General features: G+C 32.9%; 2 protein-coding genes across 4 annotated transcripts in view; both read left to right on the plus strand.

Annotated features, from left to right (window-relative positions):
* LOC105193377 (protein numb) overlaps nucleotides 1-11,789 on the plus strand; it is an 81,249-nt gene extending 69,460 nt beyond the window's left edge. For 2 of the 3 annotated variants that reach the window (XM_039456111.1, XM_011157793.3), the window contains 7 exons: nucleotides 194-412; nucleotides 2,055-2,241; nucleotides 4,377-4,634; nucleotides 4,908-4,928; nucleotides 5,297-5,482; nucleotides 5,603-6,090; nucleotides 7,497-11,789. In XM_039456111.1, coding sequence (XP_039312045.1) covers nucleotides 194-412; nucleotides 2,055-2,241; nucleotides 4,377-4,634; nucleotides 4,908-4,928; nucleotides 5,297-5,482; nucleotides 5,603-6,090; nucleotides 7,497-7,793 — 1,656 coding nt within the window. In that variant the 3' untranslated portion in view covers nucleotides 7,794-11,789. The remainder of the gene's footprint in view (nucleotides 1-193; nucleotides 413-2,054; nucleotides 2,242-4,376; nucleotides 4,635-4,907; nucleotides 4,929-5,296; nucleotides 5,483-5,602; nucleotides 6,091-7,496) is intronic. The other variant, XM_011157792.3, reaches the window with a different exon arrangement.
* Nucleotides 11,790-13,060: 1,271 nt separating this feature from the next.
* Nucleotides 13,061-15,061, plus strand: LOC105193378 (keratin-associated protein 16-1). The gene is made up of 2 exons (XM_011157794.3): nucleotides 13,061-14,288; nucleotides 14,580-15,061. Exons 1-2 carry the CDS (start codon nucleotides 14,127-14,129, stop codon nucleotides 14,802-14,804), a joined length of 387 nt encoding a protein of 128 aa, XP_011156096.2. The 5' UTR covers nucleotides 13,061-14,126; the 3' UTR covers nucleotides 14,805-15,061.
* Nucleotides 15,062-21,647: the final 6,586 nt, after the last annotated feature.

Here is a 21,647-nt window from a genome sequence, read left to right on the forward strand (position 1 = left end):
AGCTCCGTAGAAAGTTTTATAAGCCTTGCGAAAGTCAGTCGCGCCACATTCCCCGAGTCTTTCGCCTCGGCTATATTTAGCACGGCTTACATATAAAGAGTCGACATTGACACCAAAGCGGCCTGAAAATAAATCAGTGTAAAGTTCAAAGGGCAATTCGGGTAGCCGAGTTAATTCGTGACTGAATTTTCAGAACTCAAGACGAAGACCGGTGAGAGCGATACTTCACGTATCCGGGGACGGATTGCGTGTTGTCGAGGACGAAACGAAAGGGTTAATTGTCGATCAGACAATTGAAAAGGTGTCTTTCTGCGCGCCCGATAGAAATCACGAGAAGGGATTCAGTTACATCTGTAGGGATGGTACGACGAGGCGGTGGATGTGCCACGGATTTTTAGCATTAAAAGAATCGGTAAGCTAGATGTCTTTCCACCCCATTTGAATAGGAAAATACCCTCAATATAGGAAGGTTGATGCTTTACTCTGTCGATAAAAGACGAATTTATTGATGCACTAGTATTGCGAATGTATGCAGCAGATGGTATGACACGGGATGATAGTATAAGAATCAATATGTAAAAGAGTTAAACATATATGAGATGCATATTTAAATCTTATTGCGTCTCTAGTCGGTGGCAGATTCTATCAAAAGCACATTACTATATAATTGAAAATTGTATACTATGCAGTCATTATACATTGCTATTGCAATTTGCATGTATTTGCGTGCTTACAATACAATATAACAATATAACAATATATATTTTTAATTTTGTTTTTTCTAAAGTTTAAAAATATAAATAACAGCAAATACTAAATATAACATAGATTTAATGTCATATAACATGTATACATGTGTTATATGATATATCTATGTTATATTTATGTTATATCTATGTATATGTACGTATATATATATATATATATATATATATATATGTATGTATGTATGTATGTATGTATATATGTATATATGTGTATATATGTATATATGTATAGCATTACAATTATGTTATATCTGGTATTTGCTGGGAACGAATTAGGGTACATTCCGTTTCACGCATAATGCACATGATCATTTATCCTTGTTTAATATTCAATGAATAACAAGGATAAGTAATGCATTATGTGCATTATGCGTGAAACGAAACGCACCCTTAGTCTGGATTGAGGATTACTTTATAAAAGTAACTTGTTACCATTATCATTACTTTTTGTGAAAAGTTTACCGTTACTCGTTACTGATTTTAAAAAGTAACGCGTTATCGTTATTTAGACAATAAAGATTTGCTATTTTTTTTTGTTACTTATTGTTCATGAAATTTTGATAACTTTTTCTTACGATTAGAACGTATCGTGTATACGAAATTTATAGTAGTTTTGATTAATAATCTATACGCATGTACATTATATATTTATAAAGTAACAATGAAATTAACAATCTATTATAAAATGCATATTTAAACCTTAATGCGTTCCTAATTACTGATAAAGTTGAGAATTATTAATATTTTGTATAATTGGAAATTTTGTTCTGTAAAAATTGTAAAATATTGTTGGTAAAAGATTCTTAAAATGTGTTTTTCAAAGAACTTTTTATATTTTTAATGTACATAAAGATTTCTGGGAAAAAGTATCTCAAACTTTTCTAGACTTTACAAGTTTTCTTCGACTTTTTCAGCACTTTTACAAAGTGTTCCAATTTATATGTGTAAAGTATCTGAGAAATTTTGTCAAATGTTTTTATAATTTTCTAAAATTATAAAATTATACAGAAATTCTCTTTCTAACAAATTCTGAAAATTATACAATAATTGTGATAAATTATACGAGAAAACAACTTTAAGAAAAATTTTTAGATGTGAAATTTTTTACACAACTGTCATATATTGCTATTAGGATTTGCAATTTGCATATATCTTTCTGTTTGTAATATAACGTACATATATTTAGTCTTGTTTTGCTTAGGAATATAAATAACACATTAGTTTGTAAAAGAGTCTTACACAAATATTGAAATTATTTTCTTATTGGATTTATTCTTTATCATCAAGGGAGAAAGATTGAGCCATGCAGTGGGCTGTGCTTTCGCCGCATGTCTGGAAAGGAAACAACGACGGGACAAAGAATGTGGAGTTACAATGACTTTTGATTCGAAGACTTCCATCTTTACGAGAAGCGGTAGCTTTAGGCAACCTAATCTCGCGGAGCGGTTGCAAGAAGCACATGATCGTGCAGCAGGTAGGTTATACATAATACATGTATAATACTATTTACAAATATTTATTTTCATTCTTATAATACATGATTTAATAAACGGAGTATTACTAAAGACTGTCCGGTTAGACGTTGATGTGACGTCGAATCGATGCCGAAAAACTGATATTGAAGTAAAGTCAACATCTTGGTCGATTCGACATCGAAATGGTGCCAAATGTCAACGAGTCTTCAACAATCGTTTCGACGTTGTTTTAATATTGAATCGACCATATTTTCATGATTTTTTTGATGTTGATTCGACGTCGAATTAACGATTACATTAACATTTTGATATTAAACCGGTTTTACAATATTTCCAATTGTTTTATTGCTCTTGTGTAAGTAATATTAATATTTTATATTATTAATAGTAGAATTACAAGTTCGAGTCAGAAACATGTAGTTGATTCAACGTTGATATCATTATTTTCGACATTGTTTCGACGTTAAATCAACTATATGTTTCTAACAAGATTGTAGGAAAAAAATATTTAAAAGGAACCTAAAATGTCATATTATTAGTGTATTAATGCCAGATTTTTATTGCAATTCTACATAAGAATTTCACATACAAGATCTTAACTATAACATGTTACCAAACTGCATATTTCAAAGTTATAGATAAATTATATCATAATATGTCGATTTCATTAACATGTATATGATGAATAGAATATTACACAATGCAACATCAATAAAAACATAAAAGATACATTATAAAATTATTATTAATTAACAATGAAACTGTTGCTAATCGATTTATAAAGAAAATGTCAAGATAATCAAATTAAAATTATAATATACATTTTTGAAACATAATATTATATTTATATAGTAAGAATAATATGAAAATAAAATTCTTTTTAAAAAAACGAAGGGAGAGTTAGAACAAACATATTTCTTGATTTTTTTTTAATAAATCCATATTTTACTTGCCCGCACTGCCGTCGTCTTGCCAAGATGCTTTCAACCATGACGACGTTGCTGTAGCAATCTCTGGAAATTCTGTTTGTGGTCTTTTATTTATGTTAGGGACTTTGAAATATTAAACATTTTATATTTTATTAAAATTTCTTTTACAAGAATTGGTATAAAACTCAAGTTAAGGGTAGTAAAAGTAAAAGTTTCAAAGACCAGAGCAAAAAAGGTCAACATATTTATGATAAAATAACAGATGGATATAGATTTGAAAAATATACCAATATCTTAAAATAATATTTTAAAATTTCATTTACTTTCAAAAATTTCGTAGAGTGTTAGTTTCTAGAAAAAAATTTTTTAGACGGATTACCACCATCTTTGAAATTAAATTTAGATGCCAATGTGTTTGATATGAATTTTTTTAACACCTTAATTGTGATATTTTGCTGTTTTTAAGACTGTTTTTACTTACTATACAATATTCGTATATAAAAAATAATGATTACCCGTTTATTTTGGTTGATGTTCATTGCAAGACAGTTAAAAGATTAACACGGATTTGCAAACGTGTTTGCACACAAATCAGTTAAGTTAAGACTCCGTATATGTGGTGAGTTCCGGCAAATTTCTTTTTCTGGGATTATTTAGTTCCCACCCAGGTAGCATGAAATATTGCTGCAATATTGCTGCCATATTTCATGCTGCCTGGGCACCTTCACCAAGTATCGCGGAGGTGATTCAACTATAATAAACAAATCTCAATATTTGGGACCTCAAAGCTCGGAACGGCGAGAACCGTCCCGGCGGACGATTATAATGCAATCGTCACTTGGAAAAATATTTCTGTAAAACACGTTTGCACACTCAAGTCGCCAAGGCGAGACTTAGTTTCGGCAAACGCATGCGGTGACCAATCAGGGGAGTGGAGCTTACCGGAGCTTCGAAGGAAAGCCATGATTACTATGTCTAGAAATCTTTATCACAAAATTTGGGAATTTAGCGTGTACTATGTGCGTAATGAAAACAATTAAACTTGTTAAAATACTAAACTTATAAATAATCAAAGTTTAGTATACATTTTTTAACATTTTGTCTTAAATCATCGTGTTATCGCTATGAATTATTGAAAAATGCTGCTTATTATTTTAACACTTTATTTATATAAATATATTTTATTGTACGAAATATTGTTTCAGAAATTCCTCCGGTCAGGCAGGTGTACAATCCCTTTGCGATCGAGAGGCCACACGCTACTTTATCTATGCTGGAGCGGCAAGGTTCCTTCAGAGGTTTTTCACAGCTAAGTCAAGCATCCCCATTTAAAAGGCAACTCAGTCTACGAGTCAACGATCTTCCTAGTACCCTAGAACGCACACGTAGTCACAGTCTCGAGCCAACGGATTTGGCGCGAATGCCTTCAGCTCATTTGCACAATGTACCTTCGAAACCTCCAGGTGAGCATTCGTGGCCCTAAATTGTTAGTTTTATTTTATTTATAATCTTATTATATTAACCATTAACGAGTGAGAGAATAAGCTACAACATGTAATACGCACGTACGCTGTGATTATATTCCACACAGTACACCTCATCCGAGAAACGTTGCATAGACATCACGATATTTATATTTATACAACGTTCCTCGGACAAAGTGTGCTGCGTAGGACGCTATTAATTTAAATCGCTCTGATTATTAAATAACAATATACTTCTTTGTCTTACAACAGAATTCGAAGGATATGACGAAGGTCATTACTCCTTATTCTGTTAATCTTCATTGTTGCTTGCTCTTCGATGTACCCTTAAACAAGCTCGTTTACCATACACACGTATGATTAAACAGACATGAACTGGTATCACGACACTGCGAGCGTGTAGCTAGAAACCTAATAATTTTTACCTCCCCCCTCCCCCTCATATATTTCCGTGCTTGAAAAAGTATTCAACTTACACCGTGTATTCATCGTTCTGTATATTTTCATTGTATACTATCACCTTAAACTACTATCCGAATATATTTAGGCGTCCTGTGGCATGCCTCTCGTAGAATGCGTCATATATAGCACCCATATCGCAAACTGCACTAAATATATTGACATATTCTATTTCTTCGCAGTGAGTCCAATACCGGAAATATTTCCTGGTGATCATGACAGTGTCTCTGCAATGTGTCAGCAGCTTTCTCAAGGGCTTTCTCTACTCTCGAGCAGCGATGACTTCGGACCAATGCCGTCGTCTCAGCCTGCCACGAGCTCCGTCGCTAAGCAGCTTTTCACCAGTACCATTAATAACTCTCCTCCAGGTATAATTTTTTCAACAAAATTGTGGAAGTTACTCGTTTCATTCTCCGCCTCAGTAATTCGACAGTACTTAAAAAAGAAATCACTTTTTTTAAATCGATCTTTCAATTGTGCTTTTTTAGTCACGAGTAGCAACTCGTTGGACGAGATGAAACTGCAGAATGGTCCCAATATCAATAACAACGATAACAACGACAAGAACGAAGAGCTCAGTAATCTGAATCATGTCGGATCCAGTTGGCAAGAGTCAGCATCTCCCGTTCTTGCGTCAAATCATAGGCTCACGCCTCTCCTTAAGACGAGCAACATGAGTCCCGTTCTTCCAAGGACGAACGCGCCCACTCCGGTCGTTATGAGCACACCGTCTGTTTCCTCTAGTGTAGTTGCCTATGGCACGCCGCCGTCAGCAGCAAGTCCTGCTTTCAGCACGGCTTCTACGTCCTCTTTAGGAAATACGTCTACGCCGGCCATGAGCAGATCACCGATCCCAATGAATTCCGTGATAACTCCAAAAACAACTTCTCCTAGTACCAGCATAGCATCTGTTTCCTCGGCAATCTCGACTGACGTCGCTCAAGTCTCATCGTCAACTGGAATTCCGACGGCTTTAGTAAGTTAAACTACTTGCTATAGTAATAAATAAGTAAGCATTGATTATTTAGAAAAAAATTTTTTATGATGTTTTAAAATCATATTAGCAAGATTAAAGAGAAATCAATTGTGTTGTAATTATAAACACATTTTGTATTTCATAAATTACTTATCAGTCAATATTTTATAAGTAAAATAAGTGTATCGTATATAATACCCAATATGGTCTTGCTGTTTTTAAATAGTTACATGAATTGAACAAATAACACTAGTATGTTATACGAGCTGTCAACGTGATTTATTTGCAGTTGACTGCTCAGTTTAAGTATTCTGTTATTGATAATGAGGTCAGATGTAAAATGTTCTTGATTATGTTTTTCATGATCTAATATTTCATAAAAAAGTTATTGCTTTCTATAATTATCAAATGATGATTAATTATTTGCGTTAGTTCATATTATTGTAGCTCTATATTTATACTTTACAACGCTGTATTTAATTTGTATTTTTATTATACAATAGTAACTTTGTTTATTGTCAAAGAAAGGAAACTCTTTGTAAGGTTGAATCAATATGGCATTGATCAATAATGAGTACACACACATCGATTGTAATGTTTCTTAAGTACTTTTATTATTTCAGAGTATAAATTTTAATCCATTTAAATTCCGATTCTCATAAGTCATGGTTTTAAGGGGGAAAAGTTGAGACAAGTCAATTATTTACTTAATGGATTCTTGACGAAAATAGTTTTTTTTATACTCTTATATGTTTATATCCTTATATGTCAATAAATACATTATTAAACTTATAAACTAATAAATGTAACTTTAGATTACTTTACTATCTACTATTCTAACACTTTTTGTGAAAAAAAAAAGGAAACCTATATAGACCATATTGAGTATATAGATACCTTATATGACCTAAATGACTCTTTTTTCTACAAGTTTTTATTGCATTTACATAAATATTTATAACTTTTCCATATTTTAAATTAATGTTTAGAAATGTTTTTTACTTTGAATCTGGCCATCAGTTTTTAATTTTGGACTTAGCAAAAAATTAAAAAAAATTCCAAACTTTAGGTAGGCCATATAAAATACAGTTAAAGTATATATCTAAAATAATAAAATAAAATTTTTTATTGAAATTATTTTAAATTTGAACAATTTATATAAATATTTTGAAAATAAAAATCTTATTAAAATATAATCTCTGAGAACACATTTATACGCTTTGGAAATGTTTTAAATTTTTATTTCTAAGATATTTAACTAATTTATTTTTATCTTTTTCACAAATTTTTATTTTATTCTTTATTACAACTAATACAGAAATTTATTCTTTGATCGCTTATTGTATCAAAACATAAATTTGTGCGTTAACTTGAGATGTCCTTTCATGAGTTTCTCTAACTTACAGGTGCAACCGCTTTCCACGGCAGCTGGTTTACCAAAACCAGAACAATGGCTGGGTAGCATAACTGGCTCTGTGCCGTCACCGGCGCAGCAGGCAACAGTTAGTCCTCGGAGAGCGCCTCCTCTTCATACGAGAGCGCATTCACTCGGCTCGGCTGCTATGAGTCTGACTTCCAGAGGACCTTCTGATCCTTTCGACGTTGAATGGGCGGAAATCGCTTCCAGAAATATGCAGCAGTCGACCACAACAAATCCCTTTATTATGCCGAACGCGACGCAGGCGTTCCAAGTTCAGTTATAGCGTCAGGAGTTCATTAACAATGTCGCCAAGTATTTCCACTCAAGCACATAGCGGCTACACGTTCGCCCGCGCTCTGATCTTGCACACGATCGAAAGTATTACACGTGAGCTGCGTGTTCTCCAATCGATCACAAACGCCGTCAAGTTTCCGGTTGGGTAGTAGCGGTATACGACATGCCATTAAAAAGTTTCTGAACTGAAGTTACGAGGTGTGAACCAGCGATAGTACGAGAATGCGCTCTCAGAACATGAACTAGTCTCATGAGTCAATATATTAGTGACACGATGTTGCAATTATTGAGTGTTCTGTTCGCGTTTTTATTCGGCGCTCCAAATGCCTGTCTGCGATCGCGATGATGATAGAAAATTGAAGTAACGTTCGTGTAAATTTAAAAACTAAAAATACTTCCAAAAACCATCAAATGTTTCAAGTCTTTGGGGACAAAGCAGTAGGAATAATATACTTCCTAAGTGGCACAGATGTTTTAAACGGAGAGAAATCGCTCGAAGAACAAGAAACGTTTGGGACAATAATTCAATAACAAGCTCAACTCCTAAAAATGTTCAAGAAATCAAGCAATCGTTTTTCCGCGATTTTCACGAACGGATTGATTGATATAATGATCGGTTTACAATGATAGGAAATATTTGGTGGATTTTGGAGATGTTTTACACAAAATTTGATGCATGCGCCTTGCTCCAATTTTGTATTTATTGCAGTCGCAAATGAGCACCTAGATTGTCGAGTAAAAGTGCAAACAGTGTTATGCTCAACAATTGCAGCACTATGTTACTTGGTATACTAATTCATAAAATTGCGATTCCTACCTTATATAAGGATTCTACTTCATTTTAGTACTACTGCTGGTTCTCATTTTGCAGCAACAGTTTGAAAACTTTTTCATTGCATCTCGTAAGTTTACCACGCTAGACCCTTCGAGAAGCTGGACCGAAGGAGCGCGATGATTCTTTTTGTTGAATCAGCGCTTAGTAGCAACGATGGTAGCAGCGAACTGAACCAGCACAAAGATATGAGCGTAAAATATACTTAATAGATAGATAAGTATATGCGCGCACAGCCTTAACGACCTCAGTAAGAATAAAAGTAAATCACGCATTATATGCATAAGCAGATGCCCAGGTGATGTGACGGGGGACACAAAGTTTCACGCACGATAATAACAGGCTACATCTCGTCAGCCGATTAAGTAGAAGCAATAGAAGTCGCGAAATACGCGTATAAGCGGAGTTTCCCGACAGTACGGATAATATCTTACACTTAAATGTCTATAACGCGATATCGTAACTGGATATCCTAATTATCTTGAGTAGAGTTAGGCTCGAACCGAGCGATTATCGTCGTTCTGCATGAAAAACGAAATTGTACGCACTCAAGATTACGCTGCACCCTTACTGTTATTTTTTTCAAAGAAAAAAGGGAAAAGTATATAGGATAGTTGCCACTTCGTGGTCGTATCATGACCTGAATCACGAAGTGAGGTGACCGCACACCTTCCACAGGAAGGGAACATGCATTTCCGACAAGCTTGCCCGGCTCAGACAAGCATGGATAGACACATTCTATCGAACGTAGAACGTGGTAGAGGATAGGAGGTTAACATCCGCGGGAGACTGTGATATTGACGTGAAGTGGCCAGTACTTAAGCGGACAGGGTCGAACGGATTATGAAGTATCGTGAGAAACTTGCTCAAAGTCATCGCGCCGCGTGGTAATACAGATTGAGTGATTGTGAGTTCGGGTACCACAGACTCTATCGTCCCGTAGCCGGCAAAGAAAAACACCCCATAAATTAGCTTAAGATTAGCTGTTAAAGACTAGCGGAGATATGTCTTACACTATCGTTGTCTATTATACATACGATCGTGTCGCATTTATCATGAGGACCGAGGAGCGGGTATGACGAAGCGCGTAGAAATTCTCGCACGAGGATAATGCTCGCGAAATTAAATAATTTTCCTCGAGAGAGTCTAGACGGTGCTTCCGCTCTGTTAATAATAGTTGCGAAAATCGCTTGTCGAGCCGATCCTCGAGTGTGAGTTACATATCTACGACCTGATTGCGCTCGGCTACGTACATCGTAGCGAGCGAAGGAGTTTCCTCAGTCCCGTGTAGTAATTGATAGTATCCCGTGAGATATCAGTATTGCGCCTCGCAGCTTTCTGTCTTTCAAGTTAACCGCTGCACTTTCGGTTTTTCGAAACGGATCGAGGGTAAACGTCGAGGAAGGCCAAGGGAGATATTACAACAGGGATAACTGAGGCGTGTGTGTATGCATTGTACATAGATTAGTTATTTAAAACGTATCTTGATAGTATGGAGAGTGTGGAAAAATTGTGAAGAGAGCGTGTGTCATTCATTAAGCCGGCGACTCAGCAATGAGGCGAGAGGAATTCTTCAATCGAAGCGAATAATCGAAGTAACTATAGTAGCATTTTATAATTTTATAAATCATATAAGAGACGATGATGCTACGACTTTGCATCATATAAGACAGATCTGCTTAATTGTAAATTATAAATTAAACATTATAAATTGTAAATTGTAAATTATAAGTTATGTAAATTATACGTTTGGTGATGGTCCTGATTCTTGCTTTATTTTTAAGATTAATAGATTGTCATGCGTAGTAATTTTAATATATAAATACGTAAATATGTGTAAATATACTTTCGCAATATTATAAATTTATTCACGCAGCATCGTTTTGGTCGCGCGATTTCGTTAACGCCATTAAATCGTATTGGACGTCATTTATTTAGTCACATCGAAGCATGTATCAATATTTTTCCACACAGATAGAACGTTAAAGTATTATTGCTTCGATTGTAATAGACTAAATCGGATAATCGATGAAAACGAAATTGCCATTGGCAATTGTAGAGCGAATGATACGATTTTCACGATGGAAAAAGTCACCGTCGTCATTGCGAGTTGTTCGGCAAAAATGGACTTGGTTTTTCGAGCCACCTTCCGTCCGTCCCGAAAATCAAAAGGAGGAACAATGTTAAGCGAAGAAAGTTAAACGAATAATTGTAAAGCAGCACAGGGAGCGATCGCTTAGGTACTTATTGTGGTACTTATGAACATGTCGTTTAATCAATGTACTTAAATATTAACACACGTAGATCGTTGTTAGCGAGACCGTTGCTAATCGACACACATTGTCGATGTCTTCTTCTTTATATTCGTCTTTGTAACTTTTATCGTTTTTATTTTCTTCGGACTGACATTTCTTCCGTTTTTTCCATTCATTTTTCGTACATTTCCCGAGGGAGCGTGCGAGAAAGAAACATGTACATAACGCAGTATAACAATTCGTTATAACATTATCACGTTTACGTACTTATTGTTTTCTTTTTATGTTTCATAGTCGATGTACGTTAACTTACAAGATTTATTTGACTAGGATCGAGGAGAAGCGATAGCGGCGTCTTGGCTGGTCTCTGCATCTACGACGTCTGTAATTTATTCGGAATTGCGGAATACTTTTTTGTAATTTTTTAATTGATATGCGATCGATGGCTCTCGTTTCTGTTAGACGTCTTTTTCTTCTCGTCACCGAGAAGCGCGGGGATTAGCCAAGACGCGTTCCGGTGTCTCGTTTGACTGATGCAGGCGAGTGCATTTAGAGAAACGGATAACAGTGGCATACATATACACATATACACGTATATACACGTACTTAGAAAGAGAGAGAGAAAGAGAGAGAGAAAAAGAGAGACGCCGGGACAGGGATATAGGCGAATAGATGCACCGCGTGCCAAATTCAAAAGTGCAACCGCGTTGCCTGCCAGTTGGATGGTACACATCGCGCACGCTTACGTGGTTGTGTTGTACATAGTATCGCCGGTCGATTCCTGGATCAACATGCGACTTATGCGTGTATATTTCGTAAAGGTATCCTTGTTCATTTTACATTGTATCTGCCACTGTAAAAATACGGTTTATTATATAATATCTGTTGTGATTATGAACATGCCTTTGTTACTTTTTTTCACAAAACACGCACTTTTCCAATGAGAGATGCAAGAGATCTCTTTCCATTTCCTTGCTGTACAATAGAGAAAAGGAAGAGGTTGTGGAATACCGTTTTGTTTTTTAACAATAATTCAATAAATATAATGCGACATTATTCTAATCAACGTAAGTTTATTAGCTATAGATTTCTACCTCTTAGGTAGTTTATCAAATATATAAAACAAACATAATTTAAAATTTACTGAAAAGGGGAAAAAAGGATACGTTGATGGAATGACAGAGAGATTGTAGAATACTAACAACTAATGTCATGAAAGGTACTTTTATTTATAAAAAATACAAGTTAATGATTATTTGTAGATTTTACAAATAAGTACCACAAAATAAGGTTTTACGAACATTTTATGAAATATATTTTATCAAAAAAATTCTCTTTTAATAATTTCTTTGACTAAAAATTTTTTTATATAAAACTTGAAATTTTTTAAAATAATTTCTCTGTTTTTAATAAATATTATGCAACATCTACAATGAGATTATAAAATATCACAAGAGAAATGTACATGATGGACGGTTATATTCCACAACCATAGTCCACATATAACATGACTTTATTTGCCGACGAATTTATACATGTATTGTATATTACGACGCGCATAAAATTCAATAATATTATTTGATATTCATACTTGAGGCTTTCAAGTTAAAAAATTAATATGTAACATACTTCTCAAAATTACGTAGAGAGTGAAGAGTATAGTTCTGTAAAAATTTATGTTATCAGTAAAACTAAAATTTAGTTTTCATAAAAACACAGTAAACACTAAGGATTAGTAACCATCATACAATGTCTAAATAGACTACAACAAAGTAATTTTAACGGTTGCTCTTGGAGTTCAACGGGAATTATAAGAGATATCATGACATTCCATTACTCCAGATATATTCCACGACCGCCGTCCTTTCTCTATTCTTTTTATATTGATGACACAAAAACGAGAACTTTTTTTCTTCTTGTGTTAGTCTTCTCCAGTTATGTTTTTTTTTTATTGTTAGTTATGCGAATATTAATATTTTAATATACTTTTATTTCTTAATGCTGTTTAATATAAAATTTGAAAAATTATATTTTGATTGTAAAATACACTTGGTTAAGTAATCGATATATTATTATTAATAGCAGCATTTTACTTAATACAATAAAATACAGAGATTTAAATCCACAGTTTATATTTTAAGTATACTTTTTAATAAATAATGATATATATATATATATATATATATATATATATATATATATATATATATATATATATATGTACATATAAATCATGTATGGCAGCATTTTCTGTGTTTAAAAAGTCCTTTTTCATGCTGATGTATAAAATAAATTATTCAAATATTAATTTATCGCATAATATGTAATCTCGCCAAGTTCACGATAATGCAAACCACAAGATAAATCTAAATTGACATTGACATTTGACGTTTAATCGATTAAAATTAATATTTATTCCTCGAAAAATAATTGGATTGTAGTAATGTAACAGATTACAATTAAAACTAACATGTCGAGTCTTGAGGACGCTTTAAGAAAATTTCCACCTAGTGTTCCTTCGCGATGTTCTCCAAAATTACCATGTATTGATTATGCATGTCCAAAATATTTATCTGGCGTATCACCGCGTCCCTATGGATCTGCAGTACAATTCCAGCTTACATATACTTGTGACAGGTATGTTACTCGAAACGATTCTTACATTAAACGTATAGATCAATAGTTGAATTAAATCTTCAACATTTCTGCTTTATACATTTAGATAGTATTTAAAGTAGACTAAGATCACGCAAGTAACAGTTTGAGAAAGATTAAAAAAGATTTATAAAGATTTTGATATTTATTCACTTTTTATAGAATCTCTTATTTGCCCTGTTACTTTCCTGCTATTCCGCGCTGTCGTCCTCCAGAAAAATTGTCAAGAAAAGCAACTTGTTGTTGTTTTAAGTGGTTTGACTGTACTGGAAAGCCAGTATTAGAATGTCAACAAAATTATACGTAGCTTCAGCAATTAACAACTGCTTCAGGTGAGAATTTGCTTTGAAAAATGAAAAGTGCAATACTTTACAAAATATTTTACCATAATGACTAATTTTTAAGAGGGTGTAAAAGTAATCTTAATCTACGTAATTTTGAACTGTTATGATACACAGAGTATATTACGAAAAAAATACATCGATTTTCATAAACAAAAGATTGTTAATCGATTAGACAGAAATATATTTTAAAATTTTTATGAAAAGTAACGTTTAAATTTTTCAAGTTAAAAAGAAGAATGTCTTGTTACACTAGTCACAAAAAGAAACGAATAAGTACATTGCCCCCACCGTGTTTTCACTGCAAACCGGCACCGTTTTATTGTCCGAGCAATGGCTGTGTACCTCCTGAACCAAGACTACCAAGACGTTGTCGTTACCCACCTTTATGTCCACCATTGGTACAAATAAAATTAATCTTCTAAAGATAAATATTGCGATGTTTTTGTTATGTTTTATACGGTTGCATGGAAAGATTTAAATATTTACATGGATAAATTTTGAATAAAAAAAGTTCATTTATTACGTAGCAAAGAAAATATAAAAGGTTGCAGCAAATAACTTTTATTCTACAATTTTAATAATATAGTAACAATAAGAGATTTATCTTCTATTTATTTGAATAAGAAAAGATACATGGGTACGTAAAGACATTACAATGTTCTTTCTAATATCAGAATATATATTTATAGATATGTAAACCAAGACCAAAACCCTCGCCACTACCACCTACTATATGCATCGCTGGACCCTGCTCACAACCATCAGCTTCAAAATCATATTGCCGCCCGTCAGCGCCAAAAATATTGCTACCATCTTCTTGCGTTCGATTTTGCATTCGATACTCGAATGAAGGTTCAAGTTGCTACCCTGGCTACTGGACCAATTTACCAAAATGTCCTAGTAACATCTGTTAAGATTATTTAACAGCACATTTGATATTACAGAAGCCAGAGAATCAATGCTTTCAATTTAATTATTTATGAGAATAAAGGAAACTTGTGTAAAATTGATATTGTCGCTTCTATTAATTACACTAATCGACAAAAAAATTTTATTACACTAAACTTTATTTCAATATACTAATTGACAAAATAATTTTGTCTAGTAACTTTTTAATCAGAATAGGTATTCTTTTTTTATAATTTTTAATACGCTAAATCCGAATTCGTAAGTAAAAATGTTCTTTCGTGTCAAATTAAAAAAAAAAAAAAAAGCAGGAACCTAAAAAATGCGTTTTTGATATCTTTGAAAGTTTGTGACTGGTTCGACGAGTGAGATTTTGAAAATGCCGCAAATTAAAACTTGAACATTGTACGAAAATAAAAATATTCAATCTATTATTGTATGTATTATTGAATTTCTAGTAGCCGTTGTTTTAGAAGTAAACGTAAATAATATATGTATAACATTAGTTGTATAACACTCGACAACAAAAATTTGTTCAATAACTTTAATCAGAGTAGATATTTCTTATCAAATATCTTTGAATTTGAATTCATGAGTGAAGATGTTTTATGTCAGGTTTTTAAGAAAAATATAATATTTAGTTTTGGGAACTGTTTATTGATCAAAAATTATTCCAGCGTCTTCTGCAGTTTCAATAAAAAGAAAAGATTATGTTATTCTAATTTCTTTTGTTCAATTTTCTTTTTCCCTTTAAACAAAATTAAAATATAAAATTGAAAGAGCTAAATTGACCAAAATCTGAACAATTTAATTAATTTTTGCCATCTTATCGCAATTGCAGTTAATTACTGTTTGATATTTGTCAAAGTGACATCTCATCAAGCATGTTGGGTACAAATCGTTCGACATAAACCGTAAGTGTCATTTAGTAAATCGCTTGACAAGAAATTCTATCAAAATTAGTTGGCATCCTGTGCTAATGAGTTTTACAACTAATACTCCCAAGTTTCGAGTTTGACACTGCTCCAATTACGTAAACGTTATTTCCTCACATATAAGGATTGGTTAACATAGCTTATAGCTTTGAATCTATTAATCTATTAATATCATATATTTTGAGGAAAATGATTTTTATAACATAGATAAAAAAGCATGCTGAAATTAAAATCTTAACCGATTAAAATTTTAATAATATCAAATAAAATATTTTTTAAATATTTCTAAGAATAGTATTTTGAGCAAATTTTCTTAACATTTTATTCAAATTTCATAAATACATTATTTAATTCTTTAATATACGTTTACATTTTGTATTTTAGTTTTAATGCTGTTTGCAAACTAATATAAAAAATAAAAATTTTAGTTGTAGAAAAAGATAAAAAAAATTAAATAATATTCTGCTCTCTGCTTTTATTAAATATAATGATGTAAAACCATTATTTATATTACAAAATACAATAAATAAAGAATATTTAAGGATTATAATTATATACATTTCAAAAATTAAATTATTATGTTTAGAAATTGCATATTTCTTGAGAAATTCATGCACATTATTTTATCGCACTTAAAAATAAACTTTTATTGTTTGAACGGATTTAAAATACAGAACTTAAAAAAGTCCTGTAATTAATAAAATAGTCGAACAAAATAAAGTATATATTCCCTTCAGAAAGTAACTAAATAGAGATTGCAAATTAAAAAACTACTAACAAAATTAATTTATATAAGTTCCATGGAAAAAATAATTATGAATTAACAAAATATGTTTGGGTAAACAAATTTTGGTGAAAATAAATAGGTTTTCTCGTTATTACAATTAAATATTTTGGTATAGAACCAGATTCAAATTTAACTGTAAAGATTGAGTTAACGATTTCTGGTTGACTCTACAGCAGCATTGCCATCGGATGAACGTGACCGCGCATCGTTCTATTATATTTCTCGTAAGGAGAAAGCTACACAAAATAAAATAAAAGATGTAATATTATAAAATTTTTTACCAATAGTTTAATAAAATAAATTCTCTATGTATCTCCGAAATTGGGTTCAAAGAAAGGGTGAAGAAAATGTATCTTGACAGTACAGTTTCTAATTTTATACAAAAATTAATTGAAGAATCTGATAATTCCTACAAGAATTCTGATTCGTTTCGAACGGATATACCGATTAAATCTACCGGATTTCCAATTAATGTAATCAGATTTTGTTTTCAATATGGTCGCAATCAGAACGAATACAATCAAATTTGCAATAAGTTAAAAATTTGGACCAATGAAAATGTCAAACATAAATACGAGACGGCCTATTTCGAGAAGAGGGAAAGGATTCTACAGATTCTTCTGAACATCGAAACTATTAAATTGCTCAATTTAATAATGATACGTATGTAACGTGTTCCGGTATCATGCAATAACTATTTCAAATTCGACGAAAATGCAGCACACAGTTCGCACAAGCCGGAGATTGTAAACATTATTATTTAACACTAACGACAAGATTTATAACCGATATGAGCCATCTCTCTCTTTGATGTTTGACAAAATTTATATAGTTACTTCAACCAGAATTCGAGTAATCAAATTTGCTTGATATTTTCAATAAAAAATATGAATCTCTCTAAATTCATTGGAATGGAATCTCACTCTTGACAGTCTTAAAAAGTTCTGAACTGCTTTAAAAAAAAAGAGTGACTAAATTTTCAAATCTTTAGAATTAGATTCCACTCTAAAGAATTTAAAGAGATCGTTCGTATTTCACCATGCAAACAGTCTGATTGTTTTATCCATATTTCAGATTAATTCAATCAAGTTTTGTTCATTAATTAATTCAATCAACGGATTAATTTAAACAAATTAATCGAGAGATCGATAGGAAAGAACTTACAATGCGACGAATAAACGGTCAAAAAACGATCAAGTTCGGAGAAAAGGTGATCAAGATACATCACAAGCGAACATCGTGCACGTGAGTCCTCTGTGCAAACGAAAATCCTCTTTTGCCATGTCAGTATCGCGATGACGTCATGTCGGAACGTACAGGACTATATGCAGGATGTACGAGGAAACGTCGCTTACAGGCAATTTGTTTGGCCGGCGTGCAGGCGACCGTTAAGCCGATTAACGCAATCACGCGCGAGAGGCAGATCGGGATCGATGGCGAGCATCGTCCGTTTCGTATAATACCCGCATTATCTGTCACTAAGCGCGAGTCGGCCGGCGATTTTACACAGGATCCCGTCGGCTCCGCGCCCGTTTTATTCGTTTCTGTCCCGGCGACGCGGATGCTACATATTTTACACCTATCGCCGGGTACGCGCCCCCCCTTTTTTTTTAACCCACCCCCGAAGTTCAGCCGAAAAAAAGTTCCGTCAATGCAGCTGAATCTGCGGTGGCGTGGACCATGACAGCGCATTACAGACTGAATGGAGTGCTTTTATGCGGTTCGGATTTCGCAGGCACGCGCGCGTTTACCGCTGCGACCGGCTATAAAATGGAAAATGAATGGCCGAGAGAAAACCTTGGCCGTTGTTATTTCGCTTCGACGAGAGATCCTTTGTTCTCGGGCTTTTCCCATTATTGGCAATCGTCGATTTTGTCGCGCATAAAACATTATGATTTTTATTAGGATTTTGTCGAGTGCACGGACGCACATCTTTGAAATAAGGAAAGCTAAGAAGCTTCTTTGTTTAAAGAATGTGAATCGTCATGCAATTCACTGAAGTTCTTTTTTCTCTCTGTAACGTTGATGGAAAAGTTCGGAAGGTAAAAGAGAATAAAAAGATAAAATTTGAAGTATTGATTAATTTTTTTAAGATGGAGAATGCATCTGTCAGTTTGTAATCTAACTTGATTAAATTATTAAAATTTTAACATGCGTTAGCGTAGTTTAGCGAAAATATTTCATTATTTCCTTCACATTTTATACTGTTTTACTTATTAAAAAAGCGAATAATCAAAAACTATATTTATAATTACAAAATTGAAGAATACTATGAATATGTGAAAATCGAAAATTTGGGTGTGGCGCTATTTCTTACGGTTTGGAATTTTTTTTTCGCGAATAACTGAACTCTCGGCATGCCCCTCCTCCCCGCCCCCCAAATCCAATTTTTCTGGCGTGTATGGACCTGGAATGGATAGAGACGAAAAAGGCACGTAGATATATCTCGCTGCAGCGACGGGGTAAACGATGTTGCGTTGTCAACGAAAGGTAGGTAACCATCAGGCGGAAAACCCGACGGAATCGCATTAACAATAAGTGCATTAAAGTGAGAGTCCTTCGAGCGAGGTTGAAGAGATTGAGGGAGGAGGGGGAAGAGGGCGAAAGGGAGGTAGAAAGGATAGGGTCTACGCTGAGAAAGTGCGGGACCCAATTATTCAGCCAAATGGGAAGGATATGTTATTTTCCAGACGAGCCGTTTCCCTTCTGCGCATCCTTCCTCTGTGGCGGCGCATCCTTTTCCGCGTTTCGAAAAAAAAGCGTCTTTGAAGTACGTTGGTTTCCGTGGGTCGCTAATTGCATAAAATGTCAAAGCGTTTAGGCGGGAAAGCACGGGGAACCAAAGTCGTCAGGTATAATTAAGATCGTCAGTTTACTTTCGTCCCATTGCAAATAACACTTTTTCACACAGGGAGTAAGATTTAGAAGAACGGTAAACCATAGGTGGACTTCGTCCTTCCGATTTTCCGGAAAATACGTTGAATATGCGTAGATATAGAACCCTAAATTATTCGCGCGGTCTTTTTAACGTAATTACTCATGTGGCGTGTTTCTGACATCCCAACGTTATATCACAATTTTCATTGTTTTCTTTGATGAGTTATAACTTAATAAAGATTGATAATGTTCTATACATTTTTTTATATAAAGATAAATGCAATTTTTTTTTTAATTGTGAAATAATTTGCTTATGTAATAATAAAACTGTTTTAGTCTGTAAATAGCGAATTTATTAGATTGAAATATTCTGAACATCTCACAATTCTTTATTACGCGAGTAATGAGGGGTTAATTACGTATATTAATGATGTTATAACATACCTCTCTGTTTTTTAACAAAGTTATTTAAACATTTTTAGAAAATTTGTTTTCAAATGAAAATGTTTTATATAAAAATATGCAGTTTCAAATTAATTTTTCTATTATGAGGCATGCAAATTTCATACTCTTTCTATACATAAATTCTCAATTGTTCGTGATTTTGCAAACATCTTTTTGTTTTTTTGTAAAAATAATAAAGAATCATGCAGTAGAGAAGACCGGGATAAACGTATTTTAAAATTTTGAAACTTCATCTTCTCAGATAATTAATTGTGGTTGCCTATACAGATAGAAGCAACAGTAACAATAGAGGCAACGTAATCTGCACGTAATCTACACCTCAAACAAAATTTTATACGTTAGAACTATTTTATGATAAACAAGCGTTCCTGTAGTTGTTTTACTTTAAAAGAAAGAGCAAAGACACACTTTTGATGGTTGGAATGATTTTTATTTTTTGGTTACATTAATGTAAATTAAATTTCATGGTTGGTTTATCATTCACATGACAGATTGTACTTGACACTATTGAAATTAGAAGCTGTGCTAAGCGTCACGACGCCGTTACATATGAAGCTGTCTGACCTCGATCGCTCATCTTTATTTTAGTCATTTTATTATTAAAAATTGCATTTATTACAAAATAGAATATTATACGTTTACGAAAAATTTTACTCTAATTAGTAACACGTTACTTAACTTTATACACTCACGCTAAAGAATATTAATACAGAATTTCGGGAGTTTCAAAAATTTACTTTGCTACTGTTAAGTCGATTTTTCTTTTTTACAAAAGTAATATTATTTTGATTTTAATGAAAATTTAGGGAAAAATGTTTTATGTTCTAAAAGGATGATTTCGCAATTTTGTTTACTGTTTCTTTCAAGATAAATATTAAAAAAGCATATAGCCAACATATTCTTGGTATAATTTAATCCCGGTCTTCTTTATATTTGATTCCTATTACGTAAAATTACATTTAATAGTACTTATTTGCAAATTTGATGAAGAAGCAGCATTACGAATTAAACAAAGTTTTTTATTTATTTTAATAAAATTCTAACAAGTATTTGTACGAAAGTTTATTTAAATTTAATTATAAAAGTTATTTACTTAAAATTGCAACAAAATTGGATTATTTTCCTTTTATAAAAAGTTTTTGTTGTTTCCTTTTTTGCTGGTTTTTAGCTGGTTTCAGGTATTTGTGACCAAAATTGTTTGTTATTGATTAAGAAAAGGAGCAGAAAACTTAAGAAGCTTTTAGTTGTTAAACTTTTATAATTTTTACTTGGTAGAGCGCCAAATATCCTTGGTATTATTTTAACATTATCGCGATTTGATGATCTTGTAATTTTTTGTATAAAAATAACAACAAAATGTGTTAAACTACAACATTTAAATATTGAAAAATTTATTTTTTTATGTAGTACAGCATATTATTTTACACACATAAATAAGGTATTTTTACATATTTGGATTTGAAATATATTGCGCCTGCAGCTTCGTGATTCTGACAGTACATTCTTAAACTACTAGGAGAACTTTTCAACTTGTACTCAATTTTTCACTTGAATGCAAACGATTATTACAGAATCGAGAAAATCTTACAAAAACTCGATTACACGTGTTCTCTCAGCATATGTATTGCGCATGCGAACGAAAGAAAGCTTGCAGTGAAAATGCTATCGGGATTATCCGGAACCAAGCTGGGGACGGTAGATGCGCATTTCTTTGCCCTTCTTGATGTTTCCAAGTCCTCTTACCACTGAATGGGCAGTTGGTATGAGCATGGGGAAACGCGAACCTA

Source organism: Solenopsis invicta, chromosome 1 (assembly GCF_016802725.1).
Source record: "Solenopsis invicta isolate M01_SB chromosome 1, UNIL_Sinv_3.0, whole genome shotgun sequence".
In the NCBI taxonomy this organism is placed as follows: Eukaryota; Metazoa; Arthropoda; class Insecta; order Hymenoptera; family Formicidae; genus Solenopsis; species Solenopsis invicta.